The 12,001-nt window shown below is 44.8% G+C and overlaps 1 protein-coding gene across 1 annotated transcript in view; it reads left to right on the forward strand.

Annotated features, from left to right (window-relative positions):
* RTKN2 (rhotekin 2) overlaps positions 1-12,001 on the forward strand; it is a 122,470-nt gene that overhangs the window by 89,650 nt on the left and 20,819 nt on the right. Inside the window, exon 8 of the mRNA XM_077453798.1 lies at positions 1,622-1,728. Coding sequence (XP_077309924.1) covers positions 1,622-1,728 — 107 coding nt within the window. The remainder of the gene's footprint in view (positions 1-1,621; positions 1,729-12,001) is intronic.

The raw sequence follows: 12,001 nt of genomic DNA on the forward strand, positions 1-12,001 counted from the left end.
GCGTTCTGCGGCCTGCCCAGTGCGCCTGCGTGCATGTGCCGTAGACAGCAGTGGCTGTCTTCGGGTAAATATCTCCTAAACCGTATAGGTTTAGGAGATATTTCTTGGACCTACAGGTAAGCCTTAATCTAGGCTTACCTGTAGGTCAAAGTGGTTTGTAAGGGTTTACAACCACTTTAATCTCCTCATCCCCAACCCCACCTTGCATTGGTACTCATGGCAGTGAAATTTTAACCCACTACCCCCTTCTGCATTTGTGGTAATGTCAGTGAAAGTTAACCCCCTCCCCCCACATTGGGGGGTCATGGGAGGGGGTTACATTTCAATACCACCAATGTAGGAGAGGGGGGTATTAATACTGACGCCTGTGCTAGTGGTTATTAATGCATCCACTGACTTTAATGCAGGGAGTTACTAATGCGTCCTCTGATACCAGTGTTGGGGGTTATGGCGTCTGGCACCAGTGCTGGAGGTTTTTAATGCATCCGCTAACATCAATGCTAAGGGTTATTACCCCAGACTTGGGATACCTATTTTGGAGGTTATTATAACGTCCACTAACACCAATGCTGGGGGTTATAATTACATTGTAATTTAATTCAAGTTTAGGGGTGGGGCAGGGTAGGGGTTGGGTGGGGTAACCGGTGGCCAGTAGCCCCGATATAAAGATGAGATTGTGGCTCAACAACCACTTTAAGATTTATAAGTAATGGCACCAGAGATTTCCGATTTGAGGCATATTCGTTTTCTTTCTACTTTTTATCTTAAAGGAAATGGGCAACTTCCAAGTCGCACAAATATCCACATACATAATATAAATTCAAAGCAGAACTTATAAAGTGCAAATTCCAGCATAGTAACCTATGTCAGAAAGATATGTTGCAAGGCCAGGGTGTCTTGTCAAAACAGGAGAGGCTCAAAAGAAATGTGTAAATGGTCTACCGTAGTACCTCCCCAGCCCCAAAAAAGGCGAAAAGAAAACATAAGAAGTCATGTGGCAGTCTGACCCATCGGTGGAGGTTCTGGGAAGAGATTAAGAGGTAGACTTCAAGGTAACTTTGGGTAATGGCTTACACGGTAACATGCAATAGGAAACAACCTTAGAACTAGTGGCAATAAAAGAATCATTCACAGGTAGCCTTGCAGGGTTTTTTTTAGATCAAAGTTTATGGTCCTTTAAAAAAGTGTTTTGTATTTTTCTATTTCTTAATTTATTACATTTATATCTTCACATTGCACGATTTGACACTCATTTGGTCTTCTGGTTCCTGCCAGTCTTGACAGCAACAGACCAGGTTTTTTGATACATATGCATCAATTTGGACCAGAGAAACACTGCCCCTATTGGGTTAGCGATGTTTTGAAGAAATTCTCAGTGTATACATATATATATACACACTTTAAGGCCCTTTTCCCTTGTTTGTTTTTTTGGTACATATTGCTCATCTCTGTGCTGTTACCAGAGAACTGAAAAACCTGGCTAGTGCCACATCATTCTATATGCTTGTGTCCCAAATAGCCTACATTGCTTGCATCTTGTAACATTGATGTTTACGAGTAACTTTTAGGTGTGGTTTAATTTTTGCTAATAAAAATATTTTTTTTCCTTTTTGTTATGCAGAGGAATGCTCATTTTGGCTGCCTTTATATGGTAGCCTGTGCTGCCGTTTGGTTGCACAGCCAGCCTGTTTGACAGATGAAGTCATGGTGGGGTTCCTTAACCAACAGGTAAGAACTTTTGTCAGTAGAAAAGAATAATCTCTGGAAATAGGGTTGCTTACTTCAAATTTGTTACCTCTAATATTAAATACCTAAACATTTAAGTATCTTTTTAATTGTTCAAGAGACAGACATTCAGGTGCTTGAAGTAAATATACTGAGTATTGAGATGCAGTTGTTATAGATTTTACAGCATGTATGAATACTGCTTTATTGGCTAGAAAATGAAAGCCTAAAATGATTTATGAAAGTGGTTTTAAAGGCAGGCATTCTATGCATTAAGGTAAAAAACATTGTCAGTGCGGTTACCCCTCCAGTTTCTATTATACTTGCCTGAGCGCAGTGGCGGGGGGGGGGGGTGCAGGGGAGCCGTGGGCCTGGGTGCAACGTTTGGGGAGGGGGCGAAATCGCACAGCAGATTGTGTCACTCCGGCTCCGTCACCCTAATTTCTGTTTCCTGTGTCCCCCTGCAATCCGGCTGTCATGTTTAGTGTCAGCTGGGTGGGTGATGCCCTGTGATTGGGCGAATGGGGTCATGTGCAGCGGTGGAGTTGGCCTGTCATTGATGCTCCTGGAGTCCCACCTTAGTCCCACCTCCGCCGTCTTCTCCTCTCCTCCTGACCGCCAGATATGGGACTCACATCATTTCCCCTTGATTGTGGCAGACAGCCGTCAGTCTGGCAGTGTTGCAGACAGAGATCATGGTGGACACAGAAAGCAGGTGAGAAAAGGGAACAGCTGCTACTCAACTAGTCAAAGCCAGCACTGAGTTTTGCCCCTCTCACAACAAGTGCACACATACTTTTCTGGCTTTCTATTGGGTGTGAGTCCCGGTACACTGAGCTGCTTCCAGTCCAATGAGTCCATGCAGCATACTGCTCAGAGCTCTGCTGTTCCATGGACGTGTACATGTAATGAAATGGACATCTCTGGGTTACTCACTGTGGTATGTGACACTCGCCATGTGCAACACAGTCACATGGGGCACACTACACTCAGTCTACAATGCACACATACAGAGCATCACCCTCTTCCCCCACTTATCCCCAATGTCTCCCCTCACTTATCCCAAATTTTCCTCCTCTCCTCCCATGTATCCCCCACTTATCCCCAATGTCCCCCTTCTTTTTCCACTTATCCCCAATGTTCCTCCACTCCCCCACTTATCTCCAATACCCAACCCCTTATTCCAAATGTCCCCTCCTCTTCTCCCACGTATCCCAAATGTCCCCTCCCCCCCCCCCCCCCATTTAGCACCAATGTCATCCCCTATACCCCCTCTTGGACTAATGTCCCCTACCCCCACTTAACATTGCTCTCCTACTGTAAGTTGTAGCTGCTCTTCTGTAGCAGCCCCTCTCTCTGATACTCTGTAGGTGGTGAAGGGAGCATTTGGGGAGGGGGGGGGGCTTAGGAGAGCTCTTTACTGGAAGAGGGGTTGTAAAATGTCCTGTGTGAGATGCATTCCTACTCCTGAACTCTGATCTCTTTGTGTAGCACTCCTAAACACTGAAATCTGTATGCAGTACACTCCTGAACCCTGCACTCTGTGTGTAGCACACTCCTAAACTCTGTACTCTGTGCAGAATTCACAAATGGTATTTAACAATGTTTTATCAAGACTAAGGTGGCATGGTTTAGTTTCTGCAATTATTCTCTGACAAATACCCCTGTCTATAGTATTTCTGCAGTCTCTGACCTTTCTCCTGTACTATGTCTGCAGTCTCTGACCTTTCTCCTGTACTATGTCTGCAGTCTCTGACCTTTCTCCTGTACTATGTCTGCAGTCTCTGACCTTTCTCCTGTACTATGTCTGCAGTCTCTGACCTTTCTCCTGTACTATGTCTGCAGTCTCTTGCCTTTCTCCTGTACTATGTCTGCAGTCTCTTGCCTTTCTCCTGTACTATGTCTGCAGTCTCTTGCCTTTCTCCTGTACTATGTCTGCAGTCTCTGGCCTTTCTCCTGTACTATGTCTGCAGTCTCTGACCTTTCTCCTGTACTATGTCTGCAGTCTCTGACCTTTCTCCTGTACTATGTCTGCAGTCTCTGACCTTTCTCCTGTACTATGTCTGCAGTCTCTGACCTTTCTCCTGTACTATGTCTGCAGTCTCTGACCTTTCTCCTGTACTATGTCTGCAGTCTCTGACCTTTCTCCTGTAATATGTCTAGCACTAAATATTATGCACAAGCCTTAAGTTGGGGTTATTATTGCCTGCCTGCTCTGATGTATATAACTGTTCCTCATTATTTACAACCTGAGCCTCTGATTGGCTGCCCGCAGCCTTTTATCATGATTGAGGAGATGATATCTCTTTGACTACTGTAGTGAAAGATGTCTCAGATCTAACCAATAATAAGATTGCAGGCAGCCAATCAGAGGCTCGAGCTGTGAGTGGAGGAACCCTTTGCATTTTGCCACACGCAGTAGCTGAGCAGTCCCTAGGCCCCCATTCTTAGGTGCTAAAAGTCCATGAGTTAGGGGGTGCAAATTACTTGCCCTAGCTGCTGACGACCCACGCTATGCCACTGCCTGAGCCTGATCCCAATGCAGTACTGTCCCTCTCTTCACTAGCTCAGATGCAGCAGTGGGAAACATTGGCTGTTAATTACAGCCAGTAAGGATGGGTCGGGGGTGAGGCCAAGCCATGGGCTGTGTGTCGGTGGACCCAGAGCGTGGCACAGGAGCAGCCTACATGAGTGCCCCCATAACAAGCGGCTTGCTATGGTGGCAGTTGGCAGGGAGGAGGAGCCAGGAGCACTGGCAGGATACCTGAGAAGAGGATTGGAGCTGCCTATTTCTTTATCGTACATCATAGGACACAGAGCCATAGTAGTTAGTATGTGGGTTATATAGGCCAGTTTTAGGTGATGGACACTGGCACACCCTAGACGGGATGTTCACTCCCTATATAACCCCTCCCATTTATTGAGAGTACCTCAGTTTTTTTTTTTTGCCAGTGTCTTGGGTGTTGGTCACGAGTAAAGATGTGCTATGATGAGCTCCACTGGAATAATCCTTTGCTAGGGCAAGCTATGCAGCCGAATCCATTCAAAGTGTATTTTCAGGCCGAACTGAATGGTACTCTGGCCTTGTGGCAGAAGAAACCAGGTTTAGCCAGTAACTCTTCTCTTTTTAGAGAGCTGGACCTCGGGATCCAGCGATTTAGTTTTTTTTTAGCCATTAAGCTTCCTGGCGGGGTGCTATACGGGTCCAGGGGTGTGGATCCTCTGATTAAAAAGGGGCCCCGGTCCTTGAAGGTTTTTTAACGGAGCCGGTCGTGTGGGGTGAAGATTGGGTCTGTTTGGTTTTACCACAGAATCCCTGCAGCCGACTAAGGTAAGTGGAGATTCCTAAGGAATTTTACATTTTCTTATGGATTTTCTCCTTTAAAAGTAAATGTCATGCCTAAAGTCAGCACTGGGGGCTGTATTGAGCATGTATCTTGTTCCTGCTTCCATTCCTCACTCTGTGTCCACAGAAGCTGCAGGCTTCCTCCGGCTAAGCAGTCTCAAACCTCGGTAAGATGTTGGAGGGGGGATTTTTTTCTAAAAACACCCCCCCCCACGTGGGCAGAAGCTCTCGCCTCTACCGGAATAGGCAGGGGGAGCCCAGAACGATCAGTGGATGCCTCTCGACTCTTCCACCGCCTCAGCGCGGCGGTTCTCCATCTCCTCCCTCTTCAAACACCACTCCCCCACGCACACGCCGATCCGGGTCGGATCGGAGGCCCACTCGCGCATGGGAAAACGCTCTTTCTCCCTTCTCCCTTTTTATCTCTGCATTTGTGCATTGGGCTATGGTCAGAAGCGGAGGTGGAAACAAAAAGTGTCTCCCTCAGGCTTTAAGGACCCTAGTCTCATCTCTATAATGTCATCCTCCCCTAAGAGATCTGGGGTTGACTTGTCAGGGTGAGCCATCAAGGCCGTCAAATGTTGCAGCGGTTTCCAACACTGCCGCCCCTGTCTACATTACTAAGGTTTTTTCCTCAGCTTTGGTAGGATTGGAAGAAAGGTTAGCGGCTTTAATTGTATCTTCCCAGATTGGGAGAGAATACGACAGGTCCCCTTCCACTACTCAGGGCCCTCAAACAGAGGAACTGGGAGCGGGAGAAGATGACTCCTCTTCTGAGAGGTCAATTGCGGAATGACCTCCTTCAGCTTCACAATCTGAAAGATTGATGGTGCAATCTCTTACTGAAATTGTTCGTGTTGTGTTGAGACAGATGGGTGATTTCAAACTAGAGTTCCGAGAGTTCCCATCTCTTCATGGAAGAGCAGGGGTTGGGGTTTTATTCAAACCTTTTCACGGTGCCAAAACCAAATGTAGATGTCAGACCCATTCTAGATCTCAAGGATCTAAACCGGTTCCTGAATATCCGCTCTTTTCGCATGGAGTCAATCCGATCAGTTGTCTCCATCCTACAAGGGGGAGAACTTCTGGCCTCAATCGACATAAAGGATGCGTACGTGATGTACTCCAAGAAAAGGATTTTACAGGTAAGCTGTTATAAAAACCTATTTTTTACTGCCACTCATCTGAATGAGTACCAAGTCTTGTACAAAATAATATATAAAAGAGGTTTACAGGTGTGGGATAAGTACACCACCCGGTCAAGATGTCAATCTAAGTAATATACTTGAGGAAGAGACAGTGGCCGCAAAGGATATACACGTGGTATAGGTATGCAAATGTCAGGGTGTCCTCCCCAGTAATATGCTTGAGGGAGAAGTGGGTTCTTTTGAGAAGATGGTGTCCACAATGGAAAGGAATAAGGTCCCAAAGTATGGCTACAGTACATTGCCCCCATTTGCCTTCAGTAGGTTGGCAAGATGCATACACTCTTGATAGTGTGTGCTAGTTGAGGGTTTTGAGTAGTAGGCTCTTCATGTGTAGTATTTTGGGGGTTTTAAACTAATTTCAGGCTTACAAAAGCGCATTTCTTTTTCATACATCATGGGACAGAGTCAGGCTAATATTACCTGCTGGGTTATACTTCATTATCAGGTGAATGGACACTGGTAGACCAAAGGTCTTCAGACCGGAAGTGATCCCCTATATAACCCCACCCATACAGGAAGCACTTCAGTTTTTTACCACTGTCTGCAAGGTGGATGGCATGGTTTGCTTGAGCCCTCTGAGATCTAGGTCTCTACTCCCACAGACTGTTCCAAAAATGAATCGGGGGGGGGGGGATTGACCAGATCCATTTGACAAAGGCTTTTATGATTGGATAAATGGTAACTGAGCCTCACAAAGACTCAAGATCCTGAAAGGTTTTGCCTGTAATGTGGCCTCCGGGCGCTGGACCCTGCAGAGTGCAAATCCTGGACACTACAGCTATAAGGCACTTCATGCAGGGTGCTGTACAGGTCCAAGGGAGTGGACCCTAAACATGAAAGGGTACCCAGTCCTTGAAGGTCCAAGTGACAGGAATCTGCCGTGAAGAGTGGAGATTGGGCTCTTGGCTTCTAAGCGGCCCTGCGCCCAGACGGGTAAGGGAAACCCCTTTATTTTATTATTGTGGGGTGTCCCTGTGATTGTAACAATCTGTCAAGCTAGTTAAAGGCTGGATACCTGTGTGCGATGACCATACGGGGGAGTTCTGGGCTAGGTGTGGGCGTTTGCAAAGTGTCCCTTTTTGCTTGTGTCTGGCTGTTTTTAACCTGTATGATGGTGCACCATGGTGTACCTTTTTTGCTTTGGTTCGCCATGGCACAGTGCGTTCGCAAGCACCGCTGGCCTCAGCAGTTTGTTTGGCGACCATGGCGCAGGCGGCTTCACCCGTACATGTGCCGTAGACTTTATCTGGGCGCATCGTACGCATCGTTCACATCGTACGCAAATACAGTCACGCCCGCTTGCCGGGACCACACACATGCGTGCGCATACACACATGGAACGTTCCGGCGCACATCCAGCTTATTAAGCTGTGCAGTCCAAGCATGTGGTGCTTCCAGACACAGCAGGCTCTGAACAGACGCTTGCAGTGGTTCATTTTTCCTTATCCAGGTCACATGATTCACCAGGTGTTGCTTGGCAGGCTAAAACTACTTGGCAGGATTGTTGCATAAGAAGAGGGGGGGGGGGATACTGCGCTAAACCCAAAATGAGGGCAAAAAAAGCTGCGTATGTGTGTCTGTCACTGTTTGACGTACCTGGCTGGCGTTCCTACAGTCCTTTGTACCTCTACGGGTCGGGGATTGTGAGCTGCTCACCCATATACTCCAGGTGACATCAACAGGAGAATTACAGGTGCAATTGACACACTGCCGTTGGTATGTGTGTCCATCACTGCTGGTAAGCTTGAACCTATTAAGGGAATCCCATTAGACTTGCTATCACGCAAGCTAGCCTTCCTGATGGCTATCACCTCAGCTAGAAGAGCCCTTTAATGCTGGGAACCCGTACTTGATCAATCACCATGACAGAGTGGTGTTACGACCTGTTCCATACTTTTTGCCAAAAGTGGTGTCAGCCTTTCATTTAAGTCAGGACATTATTTTGCCTTTTTTTTTTTTCTCAACCTCATTCGGTGGAAGAGAGAAGACTGCATTCTTTGGACATTGTCCGGGCAGTAAAGGTTTATTTTGCCATCAGGTATCTATGGCTCAGATTTGTAAGGCTGCTACCTTGTCTTCAGTGCATACGTTCACACAATTTTATCCCGTTGCTGTTCCGCGCAGCCGAGGATTCGGCTTTCGGCCGCAGTGTACTGCGGGCTGCCGTATAAGTTCTGATGCCTATTGTTTAGCATGGTGTCTCCCTACCCCTCAAGGCTGTTTTTCTGGGACATCCCAGCAGGTAATGAATATTTAGCCTGACTCTGTGTCCCATGATGTATGAAAAAGAAAATGGGATTTTTACATCATACTTGCCTATAAAATCCTTTTCTTTGAGTACATCAAGGGACACTGAGATCCCTCCCCTCTTTTTTATGAGAATTCAGTGCTTGCTAAAAACCTGACATGCATCCTGTATGGGAGGGGTTATATAGGCGATCACTTCCCTTCTGAAGACCTTTGGTCCACCAGTGTCCATTCTCCTAATGATGTATAACCCAGCAGGTAATGAATATTAGCCTGACTCTGTGTCCCATGATGTACTCTAAGAAAAGGATTTTACAGGTAAACATGATGCAAAAATCCTATTTTTAACGTGTGCAAAACCTGATAAAAATGACTCTGGTAGAAAAGGGGTTAATGAACAGATCACTTTTTAGCATGGACTGTGGTAATTTTCCTACCAAACCTCTGGAAATGATTATAGGTGTTTTGGGGGACATAATGTTAATGTTACAAAGACAGAATATGTAAAAGGGAAATCAAGGCCACAAAAATTCAAAATAAACGGCAGATTGCAAAAGGTAGTAGGACAAACCCCAAAAAATTATTCAAATATATTAATATTAAAAAGGTCAGATCTGAGAATGTAGGCCCTTTTATAGAATGATCTAGACTGGGCAACTGGGGACAAAGAGAAGGCACATTTATTAAATACCTTCTTCAGCTCTGTATATACAAAGGGCCATAAGGGAGCTCGTGTCCATAATGGGGATTGTATTGGCACAGCCCCAAATGACTCACAATGGATCAAAATTGATATGGTCCAGAAATATTGAAACAGCATAAAGCACCTGGGCCAGATGGCATACACATACAGTCATTTCAAAGCCATTGTTTCTAATTTTTAGGGACTTGTTAATGACTGGGATAGTACCACTGGTTGGTGTAAGGCCAATGTGGTGCCTGTGTTTAAAAAGTGATCAAAGTCTTTGCCAAGTATTTATAGACATGTTAGTTTAACTTCTATAGTTCAGAAGACACTTGAGAGTTTAATAAAAGACCATATACCGTAGATGAGTTTTCTGGGAAAAAATATTTTAAGCAACAGACAGCATGGATTCACGAAAGGCAGAAGTTGTCAGACAAACCTAATATATTTATAAATGATATAGGGTCTGGGATTAAAAGTACCATTTCAGTCTGTGCAGGTCACACCAAGTTATACAGTGGAATAACACCCTTACAGGATGTCTCCAACTTGGAAGCCGACCCCCGTGCACTGGTTAATTTGGTAAATGAAATTTAATGTTGATAAAATTAAGTTATGCACTTGGGGGCTAAGAATATGCATGCATCATACATACTGGGGAAGTACAACTGGGGGAATCAATGGTGGAGATGGATCTGGCTGTCTTGGTAGTTTAGAAGCCCAATGATGACACTAAATGGCGAGCAGCAGTTTCCAAAGTGAGCAAAATCCTTTCTTGTATTAGGAGAGGTATAGAATTCAGAGAGAGGTATCATTTTACCCCTGTACAAATCATTAGTAAGACCTCATCTTGGAATATGCAGTTCAGCTTTGGGCACCAGTTTACAATAAGGATATCAGGGAACCGTGGACAGTGCAGAGAAGGGCAATCAAACTTGTAAAAGGTATGGAGGAGCTCAGCTATGAGAAGATTACAGCAACTGAAATTATTCTCTCTTGAGAATAGATTAGATTAAGGTCGGCCATACATAGTTCAAATCTCGGCTGGTTCCGCAGGGACCGGCCGAGATTCGAACCATTAATGGGCATGCTGAATTTACCAAGTTGATCAATCATTCAACTTGGATATAACCAGCCTGCCAGATTCGCTTGCAGTTATCACAATCAGCTGCTATAGCCACTAGCGATAATCACTGTTTTCTCCCGGAAGGGGTGGCTTCGAAGACAGATGCTTGGCGGGAGGGATTCCCCTGTCAACACTGTGTTGATGGGGGTTATCGAGGCAATTTCTTTCCTGCAACCCGTAGTGACTAGAAAGGAAATTCTCTTTGTATGGCTGGCCTATAGGGGATATGATCAACATGTTCAAATACATAAGTGGTCCATATAGTGAACTGGGTGTTGCGTTACTCACTTTAAGGTAATCACAGAGGACAAGGAGATGCTCTTTATGTCTGGAGGAAAAGTTTTAATCTCCAAAGAAAGGCTTCTTCACAGTAAGAGCTGTGAAAATGTGGAATAGACTCCCTCAAGTGTTGTTGTCTCCAGTAGATTGCTTAAAAAAAGGCCTGGAGTCTTTCATAAATGCACATAATATAACTGAATGCTGGCATTTATAGGTAGAGTTGATCCCGGGTATATCAGATTGCTTCTTGGGGAATCAGGAAGGATGTTTTTCCCCTGCTGAAACAAATTGGATAAATTTTTGCTGGTTTTTTTGCCTTCCTCTGGGTTAACTGTGGGTATGGAATTGTGTATATAGATTGTAAATATATTTTTTTCCCCCTTTTATTGGTGGAACTAGATGGACTTGTGTCTTTCTTCAACCAGACCAATTATGTAATTATGTTTGGGTTCCATAAGTAAATGTGAATAAACACTTGCTCTGCCTGTACCCTTTTAAACTCTTTATGAGCTGTTTTTGCTCACTGTGATCTGTTCCCACACTATATCCTGTCTGTGTGCAAGTACTGCACTGCTCTGATGCAAACCAATATAGAAAACAAACTCCGTATTCCTATCCCTATACTAGCATGTATAGTACAGTAAAACCTTGGATTTGTTCCGGAAGCATGCTTGTAATCCAAAGCACTTGTGTATATAAAAGTGAATTTCCCATAAGAAATAATGGAAACTCAAATGATTCGTTCCACAGCCATTTATTCATAAGTCCTTCAGTTTATAGTCCATATAAAAAGATTATAACCATGTGATAGGTTGTGTAACCATAAAATGTCCATCCACAAATGGAAGCCTCCACAAGGGGTTTAGAAGAAAAATCCAGCAGGAGCTACAGCATCTAAAAGAGAAGAGCGGAGCCTCTAAGTGTAGCAATATGGTTACATTTAATGAAAGTACAACATTTAGCAACTCGCATGGTTGATGATTAAGAGGCACATCTGCGTGTGCAGGCATCCGAGGTAAAGCGGTCTGCAATTGTGACCAGAAAGACTACCCTGCAGTAGAGCGATCGGAAAGGCAAGCTTGAACTGCTGCTGGAGTGCAGCGTGGAAGGGATGCCGTAGATGGTGGAGGGAGGATGGTCTATGCGGACATGCTTGTCTTGCAAAATGCTCTCAACCCAAGCTTTTACTATATATGCATAAATGTAACCCAACGGTGTAAGGAAAATTCACATATATAGACAAATGAATAAATCCACTTCCAATCAAATGACCACTCGGTGTACATGGTATCAGTGTCCAGGCATTCTCTAATAATGTTTTCAAGTGAGAAATCAGTGAGGTTTCCCTGATGAAGTCCTATGATAAATGACAGTATATGTAGGAC

The sequence above is a fragment of the Lithobates pipiens genome, unplaced genomic scaffold (genome assembly GCF_037356315.1).
Source record: "Lithobates pipiens isolate NorthernLeopardFrog02 unplaced genomic scaffold, aLitPip1_a1.2 Scaffold_25, whole genome shotgun sequence".
Lineage (NCBI taxonomy): Eukaryota > Metazoa > Chordata > Amphibia > Anura > Ranidae > Lithobates > Lithobates pipiens.